Below are 26,784 nucleotides of genomic sequence, written 5' to 3'. Positions count from 1 at the left end.
ACTTGGGGACCCAAAAGGGTTCACAACGGGCATTAGTGTCTTAAAGGTTCTGAGAATTCCTGTACAGCTTAATTTTAGCATAGAATCCTCCAAAATTGGGCAGCCCCGGTGGCGCAGAGGTTTGGCGCCGCCTGCAGCCTGGGGTGTAATCCTGGAGACCCGGGATCAAATCCCACGTCGGGCTCCTTGTGTGGAGCCTGCTTCTCCCTCTGCCTGTGTCTCTGCCTCTCTCTCTGTGTGTCTATGAATAAATAAATAAAATCTTAAAAAAAAAGAATTCTCCAAAATTATTTGATCACAGAACATGTTTCATCTTGGGGTCCCTTTGGCTACTAGCTAGGACAGAGCTTTCCAGCTGATGTGCCACGAACGGGCTGTGGGCACGTTGATCTGTTCCACCACTCAGAAAGTTACTGCAGCTGAAAATATATTTGAACCCTATCAGATGGCTCCCTCTGTGATTGGCAATACTTATTTTTATGGCCAAGATTTTACGGCAAGCCACCTGCTGCCAGCAAGGCTTTGTCAGGGCCACATTAGGTAGGCCACACCTCCCAGAGGTGCAGAGCGAACCATCTCAGATCGGCTGATTAGCACCCTAATTGGCAACTACAACACTGTTTATTTTGCGAGGACCTATAAAATACTGACATATCTGTAATTCTCTTATTTTCCCCATTTTGCTAACATGGGAGGATGGATGTTATTATTAGTCATGGCAAGTGCTTCTGTATAAAAACTAATGAACGTGTTAATTTTCCCCCTTGTCATTTCTTGACTGAGTGAATGACTATTGATTTTTGATGCTAATGTTTAAGTCAGTGTGATTCCTGATGGAATTTCAGAATGAGTCGTTGTGAGCTTTTAAAAATGAGAAAATGCTTCAAAAGTAAAACATACCTGCACGGACCCTGCGCTTCTAGTCTTTGGTATTGATTTATCCAGTGGCAGGAAGAGTGCGCGTCCACGAAAAGACACGCACAGGCATGTTCAGAGCAGCCGTGTTCATCCAAGCTGAAAACTGGAAACAACCCAAATGTTCATCTCCAGATGAATGAATAAAGTGTGACATATCCACACCGTGAGGATGAATTCTCAAACATGAAGCCAAGTGAAAAAGCCAGGTAAAAAAGGCACCCACCGTAGGATTCCGTTTACATAAAGTCCTCGAACAGGCAAATGTAACCTAAGGTGAGAGACATCAGATCGGTGGTTACCTGGAAAGGGATGAGGCTGCTTTCTGGGCAGATGGAAATTGCCTCTATCTGGATCTGGCACACAGAAATGGAAAAATACAAGTGTATGCTGCAGGTTCATGCACTTCACACATCTCACTCTGTGTATCATAGCTCAATAAAAATAATGTAAAACAAACAATAAAAATGTTAGGCCTGGAAATGAAAGTAATTAAAAATAATCAAATCTAATGTTTAAGAGACTTAGACTTTATGGCACCAGAAAATGGGTTTTTGAAATATTTTTGTTCTGTTTGAATATGAGTAATAGCTTTATGTCACGAATTTTCAGAAATTTAATTAGTAAGTTAAATAAAATTAACATTTTAGTACTTCCTACTTTGCCTGCTGAATTCTTTTTTAAAAAGAGGGGAAGGGAGAAGAAATGGGTAGGAAATATCAGAAAGGGAGACAGAACATGGAAGACTCCTAACTCTGGGAAACGAACTAGGGGTGGTGGAAGGGGAGGAGGGCGGGGAGTGGCGGTGACTGGGTGAGGGGCACTGAGGGGGGCATTTGACGGGATGAGCACTGGGTGTTCTTCTGTATGTTGGCAAATTGAACACCAATAAAAAATAAATTTATTATTAAAAAAATAATAAAAAAAATTTAATGCAATGCGTATAAAGCATTCTTAGAGATGCAGAAGACATATGGGCATAGGGACCTATGGTAACCTTAACTATCTTTTATTTAAATAGATATAATTTAAAAAATTATTTCAATTAACATACACTGTATTATTAGTTTCAGAAGTCAAGCTTAGTGAGTCCTCAGTTGCCTACAACACCCAGTGCTCATTACTCCCAGTGCCCTCCTTCATGCCCATCACCCAATTACTCCATCCCCCCACCTACCGCCCTCCAGGGACCCTCAGTTTGCTTCCTAGAGTTACGAATCTTTTATGGTTTATTTCCTTCTCTGTTTTCATCTGATTTTTCCTTCTCTTCCCTTCTGTTCATCTGTTTTGTTTCTTAAATTCCACATATGTGTGCAATCATATGATAACCGTCGTTCTCTGACTGACTTATTTCACTCAGCATAATACCCTCTAGTTCCATCCACGTCATTGCAAATGTAAGATTTCATTCTTTGTGATGGCTGAGTAGTCCATTGTGTATATAGACCCCATCTTCATTATCCATTCATCTGTCGATGGGCATCTGGGCTCTTTCCATAGTTTGGCTACTGTGGACATTGCTGCTATAAACATTGGGGTGCATGTGCCCCCTCGAATCACCATGTTTGTATCTTTGGGATAAATACCCAGTAGTGTAATTGCTAGGTTGTAGGTAGTTCTATTTTTAACTTTTTGAGGAACCACAATACTGTTTCCCAGAGTGGCTGTACCAGCTTGCATTCCCACCAACAGTGTAAGAGAGTTCCCCTTTCTCCGCATCCTCACCAACAACTGTTGTTTCCTGAGTTGTTAATTCTAGTCATTCTGATTGCTGTGAGGTGGTATCTCATTGCATAATATTTATGGATAATTATTTTTTCCATTATAATGGAAAGCTTTTAAATTAAAACTAGGATGTCATTGGAGCACCTGGGTGGCTCCGTTGGTTGAGCGTCCAACTCTTGGTTTCAGCTCAGGTCATGATCTTATTATGGTCTTAGGATAGAGCCCTATGTTAAGCTCCATGGAGAGTCTGCTTGAGACTCTCTCCCTCTCCATCTCCCTTTGCCCCTCCATGGTCCCCACTCCTGCTCTCACTCTCTAAAATTAATAGATGAATCTTTGAAAAAAAAAACTGGGATGTCATCAGAATCACTAAACACAGTAGTACAAAAAAGCATTTGTCATTCAACAGTCAATAAATACACCAAGATAATCACCCATTTGTACTCTGGGACCCTCCAGTTTTATCTGTTGGCTCATCTCACCAGTCTGCATGAGAACTATCAATACTGAGTTTGGGGCTGAAGAAACAAATAGAGATTTTGGTTTGCTCATTGAAGCCCCCGGCTTTGGGGGAGGAACCAATGCTCACAGAGGACACCATTAGAAATGTTGTTTGTATTACCAAGGCTTTGACTGGAATGATATGTTTAAGAGAAACATGCCTTGAATTAGATATGACCAGACAAGTTTAAGAAAAGGTTGATTTATGAAGCCAAGGAAGGCCCTCAGAAATGTGGGTCTGAGACCTTGCTTACGGAGTTTCCCAACAGCTTAGCACACCCCACTAACATATTCACTAACTGCCTCTGCAAAAGCTTGAACTCAAGGTCAACTGATATGGTCTCCATTGATAAATAAATAAGGGCCTGTATTCCTTGCTTGAGACAACAGGCCTAAGACTCCCATCCATGTTATATCAGCTCTTAGAGTGTGCCCATAGGCCTTTCTCCGTGTCCTATGACAACCTCCTGACATCAAGGACTGTATTCCACCTCGTTCTGATAGGAAGTCTCCACCCCAAAGTAAACATGGGAATATATGTTATGCATAGGTTTGCTCAATGTGAATGCTACACCTTTTCTCATGAATAATTATAAATTTCCCTGCCCTTTCATCAAGATATATGCAAAGAATCATTTGGATGTTTTTTTCTCCTGTCAATTCAAGGTTATTCCAATGTCACATTGGTTCCTTCAAATTGTAAGTATTGAAAATTTTTTTACTGTCTACCCCTCCCTCCCAAAAAGCAGCATATAAAAAGTTGCCTCTTCCAAACAATCCTATGGACTCATTGAAAACATCTCAGGTAATGTAGAACTAGAAGCTCAAAAAAACCTTTTGTGCAAAATGCTGAACCTCCAGTCATCAATCACAGTGGTCAGCTAGAAGCAGCAGCAAGCAAAATTCTCAGAACCAGTGAGGAGCAAGCAGTCAGGGGTAAGCAAGCACCTTGGATTATGGTCCCCTGGGGTGGCTGCAGCAACAAGATGCAGAAGCTTGACTTCACAAGTTCATCCCCTAAATCCTAGACTTGAGAAGCACATTCTTTCATTCACAGGAAGTTATCATATGTAAAGATTTGCATTTTGCAATAAATAATGTGATAAATTAAAATCCAAGCCATGGGGGGCCTGGATGGCTCAGTCAGCTGAGCATCTGACTCATGATTTTGGCTCAAGTCTTGAACTCATGGTTGTGAGTTTGAGCCCTACATGTAGTGCTCTAAACTGGGCATGGAGTCTACTTAAAGAGAGAGAGAGAGAGAGAGAGAGAGAGAGCCCCAAGCCTGTTAGTCCCAAGTGTTTTCAGCTTCATGTGAAGAAATAGGCCAATAATATGACCCTCTGCTGTTTCATACAGAAATGCATTGATTCACCCCAAGAAGAGTTCTGTCAAGAGTTTTTGGGCCTAAAAAGAATAAAAATAAAGTATAAACATTGTGAACCAGTCTCACTTTGCAGTTGTTTTGAAGGATTGTAAGTGGCTTCAGAATCTGACTTACTTAGTTGACGTTTTTGAGTCTCTGAATCAACTTGATCAAAAATTGTGAGAATTAGGCAAAAGTACATTTGTGCAGTAATGGGTTAGCTCAGCAGGACCAGGTTCCCCAAACTCTGCACATTCCAAAGATATTTAGGACTAACTCTTGACCAGCTCTTGGAAGATGGCCTCTGAGCCATATTGGACCATGGTCTATGATGCATTAGTTTAATATGCAGGGACCTGGAGATGGGGTTGCTAAGGCCAGTCATGTGGGTGCTGCATCCCTAAGTGACTTAACCCAAATTAAAAACCCTGGACGGGACAGCCCCGGTGGTGCAGCGGTTTAGTGCTGCCTGCAGCCCAGGGCCTGATCCTGGAGACCTGGGATCAAGTCCCACATGGGGCTCCCTGCATGGAGCCTGCTTCTCCCTCTGCCTGTGTCTCTGCCTCTCTCTCTCTCTCTCTGCATCTCTATGAATAAATAAATAAAATCTTAAAAAAAACAAAAACAAACCCTGGACACCAAAGCTAGCTGAGCTTCCCTGGTTGTCACCACTCTGCCTATGTGTTCACATATCATTGTTGGGAGAACTAGGGCCTCTCTGGGTGACTCTATCAAACTAGGAGCTTGTGCCTAGTTTCTCCTGGACTTCTTCACCCAAGCACCTTTTTCCTGCACTGATTTTCTTCTATGAATCCCCTAGCAAATCAGAGCCTAGGGGCAGTCTTGGGATTTCCCCTCCAGTATTAATTAATACACGTTACCAACATTTAGGGACAAAGAAAAAGACTTTACCTTCAGAGAAGTGAAATTACTGGTGAACTAACTTGGAATTATGATTTGAACCCTAAAAAGAAACTACTAAGACTGGTAGAGCAATGTCTGTGTATTCTGGAAGAAAAATTCATCATAATTTTAAAATACTTGACTTGAGAAAAGTACCATTGTATTCTAAAGCCCTTTATATTATTACCAGAAATTTCAACATTACATGTTGTCAACCAAAGAAAAAGCAGAACTGTTAGCTTTTTAGAACAATTGACTCATTCAAGTAAAATTCAAAGGATCCTAATTCTATTAAGAGTAAGAAAGGAGTTTCTGACAGTTGGAGGGGGAAAATTAGAGATGTTGCTGTCACTCCCAGTATCCTCTTGTGAAATGTTTCTTGTCAATGGTGATGATCATGAATTAGAAGGGAGCGTAATTGGAAAAACACAGTCAGAAATATTGTGGCCATTTCCAAGATAGAATCTAATAGAAAACGTTCATAAAAGCAAGCTGAATTCCTATCTGACATTTGAAGAGACGTTATTTGGAAGTTTTATTCTATTAATTTAAATCTATTAATTAATTTTACTCTATTAATTTAATTCTATTAAATATTTACTATTTTCCTAAATACTTTGTATTTTATTTCCTTTCATAATTATGTACCATGAAGAAAATATAGTATTTTCACCAAGTTTTATATCAATAGCCCCAAATCTTGAGTATATTCTGATACTCCCTATAAATACTGCCATTTCCTATACGTCCCATGATGTGGAACATGTTTGGGAAGCACTGAGTTAAAAGAATTTGACTACTGTAAAAAGACTCAAATTATGGGGGCTTAAAAATACAGAATTATAGGGGCACCTGAGTGGCTCAGGCAGTGACTAATTCCTGTTTGCAGCTCAGTTGATCTCAGAGTCCAGGGTCAACTCTCAAGTCAGGCTCTCAGCTCAGCTCAGAGTCTGCTTGGGATTCTCTCTCCCTTTGCACCCCCCCCCATGCTCTCTCTCTCTGTTTCTCTCTCTCAACTAAGTAAATAAATAAATCTTTAACAAATACGGAGTTGTATTGCCTCGTCAGGTAATAGTCCAAACGCAAGCAGTTCTGGGATGATGTGTTGGCTCCTTGGGTCATCACTTGAACACATGCCAGCCAGTAAGAAGGGGTGAGTTTGACCTTTGTCATTGTTGCATCCAGCAGGGGATGTTAGTGATCTTCCTACCTGTCCTGTTCTCCTATTGACCACAGGCTTTCAGGGCAGGGAGCATCTCTCATTGGATGAAGCATCTTGGAGCCAGACAGACATGGGTTCAAACCTCATCTCTGCTGATTACCAGCTGGGGACTTGGGCAGTACTCATCGTTTCTTACTTTCAGTTTCTTCATCCATTACAATGGGGAGCAGAGAATAAAACTCAAAGGGCTGTGGGGAGAATTAAATGAGGAAGGTGGGTCAAGCACTCAGTATGGCATCTGGCGGAGAGTGAGGGCGATAAGGCTCAGGATTTGTCTCTACCTGGTACCTAGCCCTGAGCCTCGAACTGGTGGGCCTGCATCAGTGTTGGATGAGATGAAGGGGACTGAGAGCTCGGGGGAAGGACATTAATCCTCCACCACGTCAGGTCTGCCCTGTGTGCACAGAGGTTCTAGGAGCCACAGGAAGCCCTAGGCAAAGATTTTTGGGACTGGACAGTGTATAGTCAAGGTAATGTGCCCTGGAGGGCTAAGCACATGGGCCAGGTGATGACAATATTGGCTACACTGGATGTTGCCTTTTGTTTTGTTTTGTTTTTAGAGAGAAATGTCTGGGTGGACCCTACCTTTTGCCTGGAATGTGGAAGGAATGTTATGAGAAGCGGGCAGTGGTGATTATCTTCTAGGCCTTAGGTAGCAGCCTGGCTGTGGTGGACTTGTGGTTATCTGCCCCCCCCCACCCCCCAATTCTATTCTCTGCTTCTCCTTAGTAATAAGAGCTTCCCTGTGCAGATGGTCACCCTGCTAGAGGGGACATTCCCTGGCCTTACCTACAGCCCACATGTGGCCCTCCGGCTCAGTTCTGATCCATGCATGGAATGGGACAGAAGGGGTGCAGGCAACGTCTACATTATTTTTTTTTCTAAAGATTTTATTTATTTATTCATGAGACACACAGAGAGAGGCAGAGACATAGGCAGAGGGAGAAGCAGGCTCCATGCAGGGCCCTACACAGGATTCGATCCCAGGACCCCAGGATCACAGTCTCAGCCAAAGGCAGTTGTTCAACCACTGAGTTGCCCAGGCACCCCAACATCTTACATTATTGCCTCAAAGGAAATCGTTGTCCTTCACGTCCTTTCCGTCTCTGCTCCTGGCTGATGTGAACGCAGACACTGCAAGAAGCCAGCCTGGCCCAGGCGGCCGAGGGCGAGGAAGGCAGAGTAACAAGTTGGCAGGAACCTGGGTCCGGGGTGGCTCGCGGGTCGGCCACCACTCGCCCTAAGGCTGTGATGCCGGGAGAGATAAACCGCCTCTTACTGAAGCCACACAGTTTGGAGTTCCCGGGGGTGAGGTGGTCCCCGCTGGAGGCAGGAGAGCCCCAAAGGGCCGTGCGGGAGCCTCTGGGGAGTGCCGGCAGGTGCGCTGGCCGAGCGCGGGGGCCCAGGGCCGACGTACAGCACGTGCCTGAGGAGGCGACCGAGGCGGCGGGCTGGCCAGAGAGGGGGCAGGACGTCCAGGAGCGTGTCCTCTCTGGGGCCCGTGATCTGAGGAAGGGACAGAGCCCCGGCCGCTGTAGGAGGCCCACGGCGGTGTTTCCTACTCTGCCTTGTGCCACCTGAGCGTGGGGGGCCCCGCGTGGCTCCCTGGTGCCAGTCTGGCCTCCGCGCCCATGGTGCGCCCCCGTGCCCAGGGCTCCAGGCCTTACTTCCAAGCTGGGTGAGCTGGGGCTGCGGGTCCTGCACCCCTGCCCCTGGAGGGCTCCACACAGGGGGCGCAGATGAGCTGCCTCGAAGCCTGGGCGGCCCAAGTGAAGCTGGGGCCACTGCTCTCCCAAGAGGGTTCTGGGGACCGATGGATGCCGAGGCGCTGGGTGGCTTCCAGCTTGTCCTCTGCTCCTCGACCGGCGCCCCTGCTCCAGGGCTTGCTGGCCCTGCTGAGCATGGGGGCCCCAGGCGCCCACCCCCCAGGCCTGGGTGCCCCCCAGAGCTCCCCTTCCCTGTGGCTGGCTTCTCCACAGCCCAGCCTGGATGGTTTTCTTTCTTTCTTTCTTTCTTTCTTTCTTTCTTTCTTTCTTTCTTTCTTTCTTTCTTTCTTTCTTCTTTCTTTCTTCTTTCTTTCTTTCTTTCTTTCTTTCTTTCTTTCTTTCTTTCTTTCCTTTCTTCCTTTCTTCCTTCCTTTCTTTCTTTCTTTCTTTCTTCTTTCTTTTTCTTTCTTTTTTTTAGATTTTTTAAAATATTTATTTATTAATGAGAGATAGAGAGAGAGAGAGGCAGAGACACAGGCAGAGGGAGAAGCAGGCTCCATGCAGGGAGCCCGACACAGGACTCGATCCCAGGTCTCTAGGATCAGGCCCTGGGCTAAAGGCTGTGCTAAACCGCTGAGCCACCTGGGCTGCCCTGGATGGTTTTCTTCACAAGGATTCGTTAGTGACCCTTCTCTGATCACCCCAGTCTCCCCACCCAGGGCCTTCACTTCCCTAGCTCCCCTGACAGTCTAATTCCCATAGCAAATCCCTGGAGCCTCAGCAAGTCAAGGTGACTCTCGATGCTTCCCCCACTAGCTGGGCTCTCAGCTTCCTTGAGTCTCTTAGGTTTTCACTCAGTCATCTGATTTCTTGCTGCCAAAGTTCCCCGCCAGCCCACCGCGCCCCATCATCTCTCCTGCTCTCCTGCCTTTATACAGATTAACGGGTTTTTATTTGTATTTTTTAAAGATTTATTTATTTTCGGGGGTGGAGTGGGGAGGGCCAAACGGCAGAGGGAGGCAGAGAAATCTGAAGTGGGCTCCAGGGCTGAGGGAGGCTCGATCTCATGACCCTGAGATCATTCATTACCTGAGCCAAAAATCAAGAGTCAGACACTTAACCGACTGAGCCACCCAGGTGCCCCTGGATTAATGTGTTTTTAAAAACTTTTCTTTAGTGGAGTTATTTTTAAATAAAGTTTTTTTATTTATTTGACAGAGAGAGAGCACAAGCAGGGGGAGTGGCAGGCAGAGGGAGAGGGAGAAGCAAGGTCCTCCCTGAGCAGGATGTGGGGCTCGATCCTAGGACCCCAGGATCTTGACCTGAGCTGAATGCAGATGCTTGACGAGCAGAGCCCTCCAGTCGCCCCTCTGTATTGTAGTTTTAATGAGGTTTCTTCAGTGGGGAGGGAAAGTTTGGCGTGTTTGTTCAATCTAGTGTTGTAACCCCGAAGTCTTCTCACCACTGAGGCCTTCGCAGGGAGCCAGCCATTCACAGCTTCCTACCAGGATCTGTGACAGCACGTGAGGCCCTCCTCTGACCCCTCCGTCCCCCACCTCGCCAGCCTTAGAGATGCTGCTCTGGAAAGTTTTTTTTGACATCTGGCTGCGTAAGGTGCCCCTCCATTTCCCCCAATCCTATCCTGACCTCGGTATGGTAATTGTTTTGTGACCCAGGCCCCTGGGACAGTGCCTGGCACATGGGGGAGGCCAATACAGGCGTCAGTGAATGAATGAAATAGATGTTTATTTTGCTGACTTTTTTGCTTTGTTTGCATAAAAGGAAACAGAGGAAGATGACTTGTTTACCTAAAAAGGAAGAGGATCTGGCATGGAGGGGGGAGAGAGGAGACAGCTACAACTTAAAGGAGCCAAACAAAATGTTGATTCTTGAAAAAAATAAGAGCTTTGGTAGAGGAGCCTATTATTCCCAGTTTAGCTTTAAAAAGAGCCCGGAGAAAACTAATCTGTCTTGTCAAAAGTCAGGGTGGTGGTCTTGCAGAGGAGGTGGGGGCTGAGGGACATAGAACTGGTAGCTAGAGGGGAACGAGGGGGCCTTCTGGGGTGCTGGTAATGTTCTGTTTCTTAGTCTGGGTGCTAGTTTCATGGATGTGGTCAATAGGTAAAAATACATCAAGTTGTACATTTATGATCTTTACAATTTTTTGTAAGTATGTTATACAAAATATAATTTTTAAAAGATATTTTTAAAGGTTTTATTTATTTGTTTAAGTAATCTCTACACCCAATGTAGGGCTTGAGATGAAAAATCTCATGCTCTTTTTTTTTTTTTTTTTAAGATTTTTTTTATTTATTCATGAGAGACACAGAGAGAGGCAGAGACACAGGCAGAGGAGAAGCAGGCTCCCCTCGGAGAGCCTGACGTAGGACTCGATCCCCAGACCCTGGGATCACAACCTGAGCAGAAAGCAGATGCTCAACCACCCAGGCACCCAAGAGTCTCATGCTCTTCTGACAGAGCCAAATGGACTCCCCAAAATAAAGTTAAAAAACAAACAAACAATAACTCAGCCCCAAACTTCTTCTTCCAGAATAACATCACTTCTACCTACCATATCAGCCTCATCCATCTTTCCAGTTATTTAAACCCACAAACATATGGGTGTTTCCCCCATACCTCCTTGAGATCAGATTAGCTAAATGTGTGTTGAATGCAGGTATTTTAAAAGGTTGAATCATTTTTAAAACTCTCATCATGTGCTACAGGAATCGAAGTGTTAATTATGCAAACGTGGGAGTTGTTGGAGATCTACATGAGTTGTCCCTATTTCCCCCCAGGTTTAAAAGGTGCCTTTCAAGTGATCCTGGCACTAAAGGCAGGAGTTGTTCTTAGAGACTGAAATAGATCTCTTTGAGAGATCGAGATACAGATGTCTGGAGCCTGGCCTCAGAACTTGAAATTATAACTATGGAGTTTTATACACATATATGGCTCCACTGAGTGCTTCCTGGATGCAAATCTTTCTAAATCTCTCAAGCTCCTGACTGTCCATCTTCTTTGTGCCAATTGATTAAGTCACTCAACTCTGTGGCAGCTGGGAGAATGCTAGATGCCCAGTGAGAGTCTGGAGAATATTGACATATTGACCCCCTTAGTGATTCTCAGTCCACAAAACACCTTGAGGCAACACTGCCTGGAAACATTTGAGTCCCTTGGATTACTGAGCTGGGCTGAAGTTGCTTTCATGGTGTCTTCCCAACTGAAGTATAATTGGTTTTCTTGCAATAACACTCATTTGTCTTGAACAAATAGGTGGGGAAAGGCCACACCATGAGAAAACTGAACATCACAAGGTTAATTTCATAATTCAGCTCGTCAAATGTCTATTGAGGGCTTGCTATGTGCCAAGCACTCTGCTAGGCACTGTGGACAGAGCGCTCTGCCTCTAGAGTTTTCATACTGAAAGGGTGTAAGGGCCGCAGTTTGGTTGGAAACAAGTGGTGGGAGCTTGTTCTGAAGCTCTGTTTGCACAACGAGTGCAGATTTTTTAGGTAGATTAGATGTTTGAGGTGGTTCCGGGGGGGCTTCTGAAGCTTGAGGGAGGCTTTGCCACCCCTTCCTGCAGCTACTGCAGCTGAAAAAAGGCCGTTTTTTTTTTTTCTCAGTCTAGAGAGAAGCAAATCCAGATAATCTCAGTATAATGTGGTAAATGCTGAAATGGATGAATTCCATTACAGCGTGCTCTGTAGATCAGAGGAGTAGCAATCAACTAGCATGGGGAGCTGGGAGGGGTGCTAAACGGTGAGGAGACTGGAAATGAGTCCTGCTTGCCATGTTCTCTGAACCCAAAAGTCAAAATATATGGTCTGAAAAAGTAGTCACTTTCTTCTCTGCCTATTTATTTGCATTGAAAGTCTTATATGAATATAAAAACAAAATGACATTCACTTACACACATAACACATTACTTTTCTTAAAAAGAATAAAGAGTAAAATTCCAAGAAATCAGAAGTATCTTTCTGAATCTGGGATAGGTGGTGATGTCAGCTGTGTAAACGTATTTGTCCACTAAGAATTCATTATTATGCTTGCATAATAACATATAAGGTGTTTTTTTCTTTGTCTTTTACTATGTTTTTCCCTAAACGTGTTATTGAGGTACTAGTGTATGATCATAGCATAGGATTATATATAGTACTAATGCATATTATTATATGCCCTATATGAGACAGATGTCTCCATCAGATTATAACATCCCATCATATTCTCATGAAGGACATCAATTAATTCTGAGGTAGATATGAATTTTACCCCAAGCTCAAGTAACTGTTGAAAGCCTTTGATTGTAACATGAATAGCTTTGTTCCATGTCTCTCTCAGAGTGTAATCATTGCCCCTTTCAATCTACCCAGCACTCAGGTTCGAGAACTTTCTTCATAGATGAGCACGAGAAGAGGCTTCATAATTTACTTTTGAATAAGCCAGGTTTTCCAGTGGCTTCTCCCCCCCCCCCCCCCCCCCCCCCCCCCCCGCCCAGTGCATACTCTTGGCATCCTGTTGGCTCTCAGCAGAGCTGCTTTGCCTGAACTGCACTTTGCGGCACTGCCATCAGCCCTTATTGAGAATCATTCTAGGGAGGAGCCCTGTGACCAGAGGTCTGCTGTATGGGTGTGATTGAGACATTTTATCCATGCATTACATATCCTGCGTCCTCTCCATGAAGACTCTGAGAAGAAATTGATTTCTGATCTTAGTTACAGAAATAAAAGTCCTTTTAATTCATTTGGGAAACACTAACTGAGCACCTACTACTTGCAGGCAATGTGAGAGGTGCTGGGATACACTCCTAGATGAAATACAGTCTAGTAGAGAAGACACACATCAAATAACTAATTACCCCATCAGTTGTTATATTTTTGATAAATGCGACCAGGGAAAAATAGTGTAGGGGCCCCTTACGGGTGCCAATAGGAGGCTCTAGGGGGGTAGCGAAGGGTTATATTTCTTCTGAGCAACTATTGTACGGTGTTCTATAAATCATATTGACCCTTTTCATTTTGGCTGCTGGGAAGTAAAAGTCAAATTTGTGACTCACCTCTAGAAAGCTTATAGGATTTGGGATCTAATTTAATTTCTAGATTCATTTATTTGTAGGGGAAAAATATTTTCCAAATGTGCACCATGTGCTGGGACCAGCTAGGCACTGGGCATATACCAGTAAATCACATAAACAGGTCCCACAGTTCAAGAGCTTGTAGGTAAGGGGGAGATCTGGACATGGAAATGAACTGTCAAAACACGACTCGTAGGTGTTGTGCTTGGAGAGGTCCAGGCAGCAAGAGAAGAAATGGAGAAGTGCTAGACCCAGCTTGGGGGAGGAAGGCTGTCCAGGAAAGTTACCTGGGCAAGTGAAGGCCAAGCTGCAATGTGACATTAGTAAGGCAAAGGGAAGGGGGTTTTCCAACAGAGGTCTATGCAAAGATCCAGATGTGGGAAAGAGAATAAATGGCATATTCAGGCAACTGAAAGAGTCCAGCATGACAAGTGCATGGGGTGGGTCATATGGCTGGTGAGGTAAACTGAGGCCAGTTTGTGGGCAGCCTCATTAAATCAAATTACAGTTTTGACTTTATCTTGAAGGCAGTGGAGTGCCACTGAGGAGAAAAAGTTCCTACCTTAATTTCCTCTTTGCCTCATTTTTTTCACTCGTATCTTACACACAGACAGACACACACACACACAGAGCTTTTAATCTGTTCATGTCCAAGTGAGGGTATAACCACGTAATTCACTAACCATCATTAAAGAAAACTGGCTCAAGTGAGGAAAATCCAGCATATCACAATTGTATGAAAATAATATATAGCCAATAAGAGAGGATACAGACTATGCACAGAGTATCTCTTGAAAGACAAATAAGAAACTGGTAATACTGGTTGCCTCTGGGAGGAAAACCAGGTGGCCGGGGAATAGGTATGTGGGGAAAGCTTTTACTGTGTGTTTCTTTTTGCCTTCTGAATTTTGTACAATTTATGTATTTTTTAAAAACTAAAACAACCTTTTTATTTTAGTATAAGTAGCCCCCATCTGGGCAAACTATACAAATTTAAGTCAGCAGTTGTGGGCTCCGTCCTCCTCCGCAGCTCACCCAGATAATGTTTTTTTAAAATTATTATTATTTATTAGAGAGAGAGAGAGAGAGAGAGAGAGAGAAAACAAGCAGGGGGAGTGGCAGGAGGAGAGGGAGAAGTAGGCTCCCTCCTGAGCAGAGAGCCCAATGTGGGGCTCGATCCCAGGACCCCAGGATCATGACCTGAGCCAAAGGCAGATGCTTAACCAACTGAGCCACCCAGGCGGCCCTCACCCAGGTAATATACTAGAACACTCGGCCAGGGTGACAGCATATTGATGTGAAAGTAAAGAAAGTCACTCCAAGGAGCCTTGGTGGGGAAACAATTAGCAAGATTTGGTGATGGGCGGGGGGGGGGGGGGGGGGGGGGGGAGGAAGGGGGGCTGAACAGAAAGGAGTCAAAGTGAACCTTCATATGTGCTCTCAGGAGGGCATTTTTACTTTTCACTCCCAGTTTCGTGTCACGTGGGATGTAGTGATAAGGATGGCATTTGCATCACAGGGTAGTAGTGGGAATTAAAGTTATTAAAAGGTGAATGGGAATTATGTCTGATAAGGGATCTGAGACACAGAAATGTGAAGCAGTCTCAAAGAGATTACAATCGGGTGGGGAGGAGACGTCCAAGTAGATGAGCAATTTCAGCACCCGGCTGAATAAATGTCTTAGGGAAGCAGTGAGCGCCCCGTGGGAGGACCTGTAGGAGAGGCGCTGTCCTAGATCCCGTTCCCTAGAAATCAAGACTGAGATGGGGTTCTTGTGTAAGGGAATGCTCACTTTTCACTTGAGCAATGCTCACAAGTGAAACCCATAAGGGGGAGGCAGCACAGGGCAGCGAAGGAGCTAGTCAAGACGAGGGGTGTGTTTAGTTCAGGGGTTGGCAAACTGTGGCCTTCAGATCTATTTCCATTTTGGTGGCGTTTCTTTTGTTCAGGGATGACACTTTTTGTGCTACGAAGACAGAATTGAGTAGCTGTGACTCTGTGACCCCCTAAAAGCTTAAAATATTTATGATCAGGCCCCTTTCAGACAGTTTGCTGCCCCCTGGTTTAGGCCTCCCAGTGGGAGCTCTAGAGCAGGAGCCAGTATTGCAGAATTATCCTAGCTGGAGACAAGGTGCCTGTTTGTTCGAGCCGGTGACTTTCATGCTTAGAAGAGCCCCAAACCTGGAGTTCAGGAGACAGGTCCAGGCTGGAAATACCAATGTGGGAGTCATCAGAGTATAGATGGTACTTAAAATCGGGATGAGATCATGTAGAGAATGATTACAGATGGAGACGGCATCTTTTGAGCCCTGGGGCATAGCAATGTTTACAGGTCAGGAACACGAACGGCTCTAGGAAGGGGCACCCAGAAGGAGAGCCCTATGAAATAGAAGAGAAACAGAAAAAGTGGTTTCCTAGAAGCCAGTTTTTTTTTTAAAGATTTATTTATTTATTTATTCATGAGAGACAAAGAGAGAGAAGCAGAGACATAGGCAGAGGGAGAAGCAGGCTCCCTGCAGGGACCCCGATGTGGGACTCGATCATGGGATCCCAGGATCATGCCCTGAGCTAAAGGCAAACGCTCAACCACTGAGCCACCCAGGTGCCCCAAGAACATGTTTTAAGGAGGGAGTAACTAGTTGTGACAAATGCTGTTAGGAAGTGTTCAGTTTAGGAGCAGGATCTGGGGGCAGTGCAGCTGCACCCACAAGCCCCCAGGGAGTCTGTGAGCTCAGGGCTGGGGGAGGAGAGCAGCTCAAACACACACACACACACACACACACACACACACTCTCACACTGTGCAAGTACAGCCACACTGGCATCTTTACCCAGGACTTGTGAGTCTAGCCTGGACTCCAGAGGTCTGGGAACACAGAGGTTAATTTTCGACAAGCCCAGTTTCATTGGAATTTCGTGAGCAATAGCCTGATGTGAATGAGTCCCAGAGACAGGGAGGAGACCAGAGGCAACAAGTACAAACAGCACTTTCTGGAAGCCCTGCTGAAAAGGGACACAGAGACATGAGGGGTAGCCAGAGAATTATGTACAGTTAAGAGAGAGCTTTTAAGATGGGAGAAATGGCATCATGCTAGTGGAAATGATCCGGGGGAGGGGGGGGACCTGACTGCTGATGCACAAGGGGAGAATCACCAGGGTGACCTTCCTGAGTTGAGGAGAAGACAACTATGGGGATAGTTTGTCCACAGCGCCGGGGAGAGCCAGAGCTCGTGCAGATAGAAGGGGGCTGGGGGACACGGCAGTGGGAGCTCAGGGGGCCTCTCCTGATGGCTTCTATTTTTCAGTGGAATAGGAAGCAAGACCACTGCTGAGAAAGAGCATCGGGGAGGAGAAGGTGGAGGTTCGAGGCAAGCAAGGAAAGGGTAAACTGATGATCTCGAATACAGCGTGGCTCGTGCTCGTGTCTCCTACAGCATCTCGATTACTTCAGCGGGTATGTTCTCAGTGTCTATCATGTCCCAGCGCTAAGATAAACACCAAATGCTTCTCGAAAGAATGTGTGGCCATAGCACATCCTCAAACACATCCCAAGCATGTTTTCGATTTGGAGCTGAGTGCAGCTTGGGTAGCTTGGCAGGGTAGGAGCAATGGTGATCCAGATTTGGAAGAAGCCAGAAGCTCTCTCTGGGCCACTGCAGAAGGCTCCTAACTGGTTCCTTGGAAACCATTTGTTTGAGCCGTTTTCCTGAAAACAAACGTGATCATGTCACACCTTCCGTTTGAATCTTTCAATGAAGATTACAAGAGCTTGTGACAAATTGCTTCTAGGGAAGAAAACGGGAACGTTGGGGTACAGAGGTGAGATTTTCGAGTATATCTGGTGTAGTGTTTGGAGGGGCAAAAAAATTAACCATCTGCATGTGTTCGCCATTCGAAAGAAAAACAAAATCCCCTCCTCAAAAAAATTTCTATGGCTTTCCACTGCCTGTAGGACAGAGAAAATCCGTCACTTGGACTATATAATGCTCTGCATGGTATGGCCAGGCCTCGCCCGCCTCTCCAGTCTGGTCTCATAATCTCTCTTCCTTTGGCTCTTCCAATGCTGCTACGCTGGCCTTCCCATGCAGCTGTGCTGGGCTCTTCTGGGCCTCAGGGCCTTTACACATGCTTTACCTCCTGCCTCACTCATTCTCACTCCCAACCTCTCCCTTCCCTTTCGTTGCCAGTAAATGTCAGTTGTCAGCTTTGAACTACCTTTTCAGGGAAGACTTTCTTGCCTGCATCCCCGACCCCCACCAGGCTCGGTCAGTTCCCGCGCTGGGCACTCCAGCAGCAAGAACTTCTGGGAATCACGATGACGTGCAACTAGCTGATCGCTTTGCCCCACTCCGTCGTCACACCCAGGACACGGGGTCCTCTGGAGCCCGGCCCAGCGTGGGGCACTCAGGGGGTGCTCAATGAGCGTCAGCCGGCGGGAACCCCGTCTCTGGAGCCCTCTCCGCCGAAAGCGGCCGCCCTCAGGTCGGGTGCAGCTGCACGGGAAGCCAGCTGCGGGGAAGCAGTGAGCGCCCGGGCGTCCTCCTTCCAGGCTTTTGCATTCAGAGGCCAGCGGGGGTGGGTGGGACGGTGACACTGCCGCGGTCCCCGGTCCCCGGTCCCCGGTCCCCGGTCCCGAGGGCGTGGCGTGGCGCGGCGTGGCCGCAGAGATGAGCTGCGGGCCCGCGACCGGCAGCCGTGAACCTAGTGCTCACGGGGTCGGGCGGCTCAGAGACGCGGCGGGACCATCTAGCCTCGCCTGGGAGGCTGCAGGAGCCCGGCGACAGCCTTGCCAGGTCGGAGAGCCTCCCCCGCCAGAGAGGCAGCGGCGCCGCCCGGCCCCGCCCCGCCCCGCCCCGCCCGGCCCCGCCCCCCGGCCCCGCCCGCGCCCCGCCCCCGGGCCGAGGAGCCGGCCGCCCGCGCCTGCGCACTCGGGCCGGCGCAGGCCCCGCCCCGGGGGAGGGCCCGCGCGCCAGCCCCGCCCCCCGCCCTGCGTGCGCAGCGCCCGGAGCCCGCCCCCGCGAGAGACTGCCGGGCGCATGCGGCGGCGCCGGCTCACTGGCTGCCCGCGGCCCCGCGCGTCCCTCGCCCAGCGCCCCCGCCGACGGCAGGCCTGCGAGCCGGCCTCAGGTAGGCTGCCTGCGGGCCAGGGGAGCCGTTCTCCCGGGCGGGAAGCGGCGAGCGCCCGCCGAGCGCCGCGCGGGACGGCCACACCGCCGGCGGACAGACGGGGCTTCGCGCCAATCAGGGAGGGGTGCCCCGCGGGCCTGGCCAATGGGCTGCGTGCCTCGCCGAGCGGGGCGGGCGGGCGGCCGGGCCGGCGAGGAGCCGGCTCCCGCGCGCGGGGCCGCGTGGCCGGGCGCCGCGGGCGAGCGGGGGCGCGGGGGGCGCGGGGGCGCGGGGGGCGCGGGGGCGGGGGGCGCAAGGGAGCCCCTGCGCCCAGCCCTGCCCGAGCGCTCGCGGCGGCCGGGAGCACGGCCTCGGCCCGGCCGGGGGGCGCCCCGGGTCCCGGAGGCGCCGCCGCGCGGGGGATGGGCTCGGTGGCCCGGCCTCGGCGCCCCCGGCGCGCCCCGACTCCCGCGGGCCGAGGGGCCTTGCAGCGCCCGCGCTCCGGGCTCAGGGTGCGGCCCCCGCTGCCCCGCGGCGGACCTGCTGCGTTTTGCAGAAGTTCACCACGTCTGCGTGGCCCGCTTAGGTGCACGCTCGTCGTAACGCCCAGCCCTGGGCCGCCCCGGTGACCGCCCATGCGGGGCATTCTCACCCCATTTTTACCAGCTGTAAGGACCCGGGGCGTCAGGCAGCTCGGAGCAACCCGATGGGTCTCAGTGCACAAAGTGCTAGGGCAGGAGGTGGCTCTCAAACACCAATTTAACCAAAAAAAGCTTTCTTTCTTTTTTTTTCTTTCTTTCCATCTTTGTTGAATTCCCCTGTGCATTTTTTATCTAAGATTTTCTTATTTTTAAGTAGTCTCTACACCCATTGGGGGGGCCCAGACTCACAACTTGGAGATGCAGAGTTGCTTCCTCTACCTAGGTAGCCAGCCAGCCAGCCAGCGGCCTCTGAAGCATCTTGATTTATGTTACGTCTGTGCTTGAGAACTCCCTGATGTGTCCACTGCCTTCAGAGTGAAGTTCAGATAGGACCTTCAGGTTTCCAAATGAATTGGTCCCTTGCTTACATTTCCAGCTTATTTCCCACCGTGTTCCCGTCCTCCCTTTCCGCCTTTCCCACCATCTCCCTATCTCTCTTCTTGGCCCTACTTCTGTTTTCTGTAGATGGCCTTCACCTTCCTGTTCACTCTCCTCCCTTCCCCGTGCTTTGTATCTTACAGTCAGTCCTTGAAGACTCCCTGCAAGTCTCAGTTCAGCGAAGCAGGAGCAGTCTGGATCCTCTCCCTGCCTTAATTTTTCTCACGCCTTCTTCTGCTGGGCCACGATCTCTGCCCTGGTCTTGCCACTGAAAGCTTTCTGCTCCGCCTTCTCCACGTATGCCTTTCACATGTTGTCCCGGTTTCCCACCATCACTGGATTACTCATTATCTGTAACTGTTTTGTCTCTAACCAAACTGCCAGCAACTTCAGTTACGAGCCCAGATGTGATTAAGTTTTGTGGTCCCTGCTCTTCCTGTGAGTGGCCTGAGACGATCTCTGAAAATGGTTCGCTCTTCACTTGACCCAGAAAACCCTACAAAATCTCGCAAATCAGGAGGTTCGCATCTTCGTGTTCAGTTTAAGAACATGCGTGAAACTGCTCAGGCCATCAAGGATAGGCATATCGAAAAAGCCACCGAGTATCTGAAGGTTGTTGCTCTGTAGATGTACTATGTGCCATTCGGTCATTACAGTGGTGGAGTTGGTAGGTGTGCCCATGCCACATGATGGGCATGCACACAGGGTCGGTGGCCCAAAAAGCGTGCTGGATTTTTACTACACGTGCCTAAAAGTTCAGAGAGGGCTGCTGAACTTAGGGATTTAGAGGGGACAGAGCAGTGTCCCCCCTAAATGTGGTCATTGAGCACATCTAGGTGAACAAAGTCCCCAAGGCGTGGTGTAGAATTTACAGGGCTTATGGCCAGATTCACCCATATCTGAGCTCTCCCATCCGTAGTGAAAAAGAGCAGATTGTCCTTAAACCAGAAGAGGAGGTTGCCCAGAAGAAACTGAAGAAACAAAAAACTATGGCCTGGGAGTAAATTTTGCATAAAATAAATGCAAATAAAGGTAAAAAAACAAAACAAAAACAAACCCAAAACAAAATGGTTTTGTGGTTCCCAAAGTGTCCAGCACAGTAGCACCTACACATCAGTGTCGCGCATCAGGGTGAGTGAGTGGGTCCTGTCAGCCTCTCCCTCCTGGTCTTTGGGCACATTGGAATCTTCATTGTCAGGCACTGTGGGAGCCCGCAAGAATCATCCCTCAAGAGAGCTTTAACCCTCTTTGAATAAAGTTGGGGCAAATCAAATGCAAATGGATGAGATGGGTCTTCTGTAAAAGTAACCTACTCCATAACCCACTCAGGGTGGCCGAGGAATTTCTAGGGACGACGAAAATTGAGTCTGAGACTGGATATAGTGTCAGGGATATACCTGATAAGAACACATCTAAAATGTAGCCAAGTCTGATATTTGTGTGTCCATAAGGAGCCATTTGACTGAGGTGAGAGTAGCAGCCCCTCCCTCCCAGGTATTAGGGACTTGGGAAGAATGCATACCGTATACCCATTTGGGGAGATCACAATGTGCATTAAGTTATTAAAGGCTACTGGAGGTCTGGCATTAAACCAATTGACTGTTAAACAGCATTTCTCTGATTTATAGGTCTGTAGGCCGCCTTGTGGGAACCCCATATACGTTTTGCAGAAACCAAGGAGCATGCTTTTGGAAACGCTCTAACAGGATAGAGCAAGTCCTATTCTAGGTGTCTTCCTTGAGGTCCAAGGGGGAAGTCGCGTCCAGCGGTCTTACTTTGCCAAGAGTATTCATTCCTGCCTCGGGGAGGAGTGGGGCGGGGAATGCTTCAAGCAGAACTCCCCTGTTTCCTTGTTCTTTCTGAGCTTATTTTTATTATAATCTGGCTTCACATGAAGTGTTCCCGGAGGAGGAAAATGTCCTGACCATGCCAAAGCAAGCATTCTCTTCTGCTTGGTGATTGTGTGTCTCCCTTTGGTCACATTTGGATTTACCAACCACATGGTGTGTCTGGGCCTCTGTAGCTGAGGGGCCAGTGATAATTTCTCCCCGGCAAGCCTGTGGCTGTCGCCTCACCTCGAGCCTCTGCTCTTCCTGCGTACATCTACCCCTTTTATCTCTCACCGCATCTGTTCCATTCCCGGCCACAGCTGCGCTGCTCTTTGGATTTAATCAAATCTGCCCTCCCTTTGCATCCTCTGCGCATTGTGTGCTTCAGGCCGGGTGGGCATCCGATGTTCCTTCCCTGCAGTATATGCGCTTTCTCTTCCCGGCCCTACCTGGGCGAGACTGCTGGCAAGGAGTAAGTTATTCGAAAATTACAGGAGAGAACCACCTCTGATGAAGAGTTTGAGGCTTCATTGTGACTCCTTTTCAGCGTTGAAACTCTACTGTCTTCCATAACCTAGAGAAGTTGTGTTTTCTTGGTGATACGTTGTAGATTGGCCAGAGACGTTCTCTCTTTCGTGGCCAAAGTGCTCATCCAGGACTGAAACCTTTTCCACTTCCACGCAGGGAAGATAATGAGGCATCGCTTCCAAACTCCTGGGTCCAGTGGCTATGTCAGCCAACATCGGGGGCATAGTGTTCTCTGTCCACAGAGCTGTTCTTAAGTTTTTACATTTTATTTTTATTTTTTTAGGTTGTCTCTCAAGGTTGTTAGTTGTCCGAGCCTTCAACAAGAGCTTCATTATTTGATTAAGCGAGTTGTTTTTTTGACTCCCGTTTCACTAAAGCCATTCAGTGATTCCCAAGAAGTATTTGTTAGGGTCCCACCTGACAACCTTCTAGAGTGGTGCGGCTGATAGGGAAACAGGCTCCTGGAGGGTGCGTAGCCAGTAAGAGGCAGAGCCCTTGAGCCCAGATACGCATGCTTTGTGGAGATATACTTTATCTGAAATTTTTCCTTCTCCCACTCCCAGGTCAAAAAGTAAAATGAAGTACATTCTAGTCACTGGTGGTGTTATATCAGGAATTGGAAAAGGAATCATCGCCAGCAGCATAGGCACCATACTGAAGTCATGTGGTTTACATGTAACTTCAATTAAAATTGACCCATACATTAACATTGATGCGGGAACATTCTCTCCTTATGAACATGGTAAGCACGATGCATTTCTTTTCTTTGATTAACATAATGATGGTGGAGTATATAGAAGCACATGTCAGCCTTTGGAAATTGTGTATATTTTGCATAAACATAACTTGTATTTCCTTCCTTCCAGAAAAGTCCTTAGTGTAGTGGAATATGCTTTTCTCACCTGAACAGAGAGCAGGAAGCAGAAATCTAAACAGGCAACGTCATGAGGAGAGTCTAGAGGTTTCTGAAAGAGAACCCTCTCTCTGAGGGGGGAAAAGAAGACATTTTTTTCTTTTTCCCATTTGTGAGCTCTTCTCCTTTTGTGATGGTGAGAATGAACCATCCTGGGCAGAACTTCTAGGATGACGTCTCAAGGAATGAATGTTAAACAAAGGAACGGGGGAAACTTTGAGTTTCACAACTTTGTTTGGAACCAAAGTGTAGCCCAGAAGTTGGTTTTTCTGATCAACAGGATCTTAATATCCGGTATGAGTTCTGAAGGAAATCATGCTTTGATCACATCAGAAACGTTTTTCTGTAGGAGGCTTTGTTGAAAGTTCTTTCTCTTTAGGCAGCAGATAGCACACTCCTGTCAAGCTCCCCGTACCCACCGCCCTTGAGGCTATGATTTCCTTCGTTCCTCGCCCTCTCATTACTTCCTGATTGAGACTGAGCTTGTTGATAGACTGGAAGTATCCTATTACCTTTTGCAGAATGGTTGGTGATTTTTCTTTCTTTTGTGTCATGTTTAGTTTTCTAGAAATAAATTTCTCTGCTTCGTATCAAGGTAATGCAGACTTTGTTCTGCTTAAGTGTTTACGTTTTGAGACTCGCGTTTGCCATGACATAACGTGTTTTTCACTTACCCTGACCATTTCCGCCGTTCATCACAGGTGAGGTTTTTGTGCTGGATGACGGTGGGGAAGTAGACCTCGACCTGGGGAACTATGAGCGCTTCCTTGACATCCGCCTCACCAAGGACAATAATCTGACGACTGGAAAGATCTACCAGTACGTCATTAACAAGGAACGCAAAGGAGATTACTTGGGGAAAACCGTCCAAGGTAAAACTGGGTTTGCCTTCAGGGTATAAATATTTTAACCAATTTGCTTTCTTTTCTTTTCTTTTTTTTATTCCAATTTGCTTTCTTTTGTGTATAGAAATTTACTATCTGTGCAGTTGCAGCCAGAAGTGTCCAGGTATTGTTACTGAAATATGCCTTCGGTTGAAAATTCAGAGTTGTGCTGCTGTTTACTAAAAAAAAAAAATAATAATAAATGTGAAGAAGCCCCTGCTGTTCTGAGAATGACACGGAAGCTGTGAGTCCTGTGGCAGGATTTGAGTCCAGAGAGCTGTTGTTTGCACGCAGTGATGGGTGTGAATTAAGGACGGCAGCTAGGCCAGGGCAGCAAGCCAGGTGGTGTGTGTATATGTCGTGCATCTGGGATGGATTTCGGCGGTGGTAGGAAAAGAATGTCCTTCGTGTTCATTGGTTTGCAGGCTGCTCATTGGCGCACATGGGCCTGGGCGAGTCTGAGAGGCCGGTCCCTGGGTCCTCCTGTGCTTTCATCAGCCGGCTTCACCTGTGTCTGTCTGCTGCCCTGGGGTTTCACACAGCACTCTTTTGAGAAAATTGCCACTCTTAAAAGGTGGGGTTCAAAAACCACTGGTTTAGTGTGTCATGGCCGAAGTCTAGATTGGGGGCGGCGTGTGTGTTATGAGAGTGGCTCTCCTCTTAGCTTTAGACTTTGCTAAGCCGAGGGTCAGGCTGACAGGCCGCTCTAGTCTGGGGTCGCCCTGGTCAGATTCGGGGCTAATGGGGTCATGTGTTAGAGCTTTAGCCCTGCCACTTCCCAGCGGTGTGAAGGCAGGCCGATACCTAACTTCTGAGATCTGGTTCCCTTTTCTGGGAGATGGCGATAAACTACCTGCCCTTCCTGATTGTTCAGAGGGCAATAAAACTCTGGGCTCCTGACACACGGAAAGGGGGTCAATTAGGAATTATGACGATCTCGATGATACAGTTTGTTGTTCTAGGTCTCCGGGGTATTCATTCGTGTACACATTCATTCGTCACATATTTTTTGAATCCTCACTACGGTCACACCCGCCCTGGGGCTACATGATGAACCAGACCAGTGAGCTCGTTGCCCCCACGGAGGCGGAGGCTACCGAGTGGGAGACACAAAAATACATGAAACACGGCGTCTGATAAGAGCTGTGGAGGAAATAAATAGTGAGGAGAGAGTGTGTGGAGATAGCCCATTTGGACAGGTGGCTAGGGGAAGTCTCCCTGAGGGGCATTTGTGATGAGAGGCCAGCCGGGGCCGGAGGGGATGGGGCACAGCACACAGAGGCCCGGGCTGCAGGGGCCCTGTCATAGAGGTCAGGGGGTGGAGGGTGTCCTGCAGAGTGACCTGTGGTTGGGGGGATAGGATGCGTGGAGGGGGGGTCAGGTGGCCTGCAGTCAGGTTACACAGGACCTTCTGGGCCATGGTCCCCGAGTTTGGATTTCAGAGCAGTGGGAAGCCGTAGAAGAGTTTAGAACATGGGAGCCGAGGAGCTCTGTTTTGCATTTTTAGAAGATCCCTTTGGCTGCTGTGTGTGGAATAGATAATGAGTATCCTTGCGCCCGAGGCACTGCTGGTTATAAACACGAGCCAGTTAAACAGTAATCCCTGCCCCTTAGGAGGCTGCCTCCCGAGTCCTACAACTAGGATTTTAACAAGTGTTTAGCTTGGTAGCTGGCTCTGCTGAGCCCTGGCATGCGAGGCGCTCCACCTAGCATCTTACCAGTAGTGTCGCTCACAATTTCCACAACTTCATGAAGTTGAAGCTCTTACTGCCCCTGAGTGGATAGGGACATCGAGCTTAAGAATAGTTCAGTCATTTGCTCAAGGATCCGTACCTAATGAGCGGTGGAACTGAGGTTTGAATCCAGACATTCAGGCCCCAGATGCTGTGCTCCTGACCACCCTGCCGGACCCAATTGTCTCTCCTTGGGGGATTGTTTATCCTTCTGTAAACCGGAACACGATGGAATGGGGGCCTGGGAAGCCCCCGGGTGTGAAGCGGCCGCCTTCCACAATCAGTGGTGTGGGGCTGAGTTGTGGTGCTGCCGGGGTAGACTCTGCACAGGGCCAAGTGCTCTGATGTGGTTCAGGATGCACGCTTGGCCTTACCCTCTTGTACGTTCAGCCACAACTTGGGAACCTGGAAGGGAGGCTGTGGGAAGTATGAGGAACCTAAGGATTTTTCAACGCCATCTTGGAGCTGTGTCAAAAATATGTTTATGACCCCATCACCACTCCAGGCAAAGCCTGCAGCACTTTATTGTCCTCGTAAGCATGTCTGCCTCCACCAGCACTGACAGAAAAGTTTAAGGTATGTATTTCTTTTCTCTCTTCCAGTTGTCCCTCACATCACAGATGCAATCCAGGAGTGGGTCATGAGACAGGCATTAATACCTGTGGATGAAGATGGCCTGGAGCCTCAAGTGTGCGTTATTGAGGTTTGTATGTCTCTTTTCTTTTTTTAAAGGTTTTATTTATTTATTCTTGAGAGACACAGAGAGAGGCAGAGACACAGGCAGAGGGAGAAGCAGGCTCCATGCAGGGAGCCCGATGTGGGACTCGATCCCCGGACCCCGGGATCATGACCTGAGCCGAACCAGACACTCGACCACCGAGTCACCCAGGCGCCCAGTATGAATCTTTTCTAACCGAGTGTACATATTCCTCCCCTCAGGCCATCAGCTCCCGATAAGAGGTGCCCCGTGAGGCCCTTGACCCTCCTCACTGCAGGGGGCGGGTAAGGGCACAGTCATGGGAGCGGCCACACCACTGCGAGCAGTACTCCGTGCAAGCATGTGTCCGTTCACTCTTTGTGGACAGTACCGCTGAGAGCGGCAGGACATGTTTTCCTCCGTCTCTTGAGAAAGTCAGCTCCTTCAGCCCTCCTCTGGTAGGAATGTTGATCTCTCTCAGTGAGCCCCATGGCTTTCAGTTTCTTTACTCCTGCTCTGATGGTCCTAGATCCATGTTCCCACAAAAGTAGGGGACTCAGAAATTCCAGCAGTTTATGATTGATACATTTTTATACAAAAGTTA

At 48.0% G+C, this 26,784-nt stretch overlaps 1 protein-coding gene across 1 annotated transcript in view; it reads left to right on the top strand.

Moving 5' to 3' along the window:
* The first annotated feature begins 18,428 nt into the window (after window positions 1–18,428).
* Window positions 18,429–26,784, top strand: part of CTPS1 (CTP synthase 1) — a 29,339-nt gene continuing 20,983 nt past the window's right edge. Inside the window, exons 1-4 of the mRNA XM_038557723.1 lie at window positions 18,429–18,538; window positions 22,517–22,695; window positions 23,568–23,738; window positions 26,086–26,186. Of these exons, the coding sequence (XP_038413651.1) occupies window positions 22,530–22,695; window positions 23,568–23,738; window positions 26,086–26,186 (438 nt within the window). The 5' untranslated portion in view covers window positions 18,429–18,538; window positions 22,517–22,529. The remainder of the gene's footprint in view (window positions 18,539–22,516; window positions 22,696–23,567; window positions 23,739–26,085; window positions 26,187–26,784) is intronic.

This window comes from Canis lupus, chromosome 15, assembly GCF_011100685.1.
Source record: "Canis lupus familiaris isolate Mischka breed German Shepherd chromosome 15, alternate assembly UU_Cfam_GSD_1.0, whole genome shotgun sequence".
Classification (NCBI taxonomy): Eukaryota; Metazoa; Chordata; class Mammalia; order Carnivora; family Canidae; genus Canis; species Canis lupus.
Note: the sequence above shows the minus strand (reverse complement) of the source record. Positions and strands in the feature narration are given on the sequence as shown.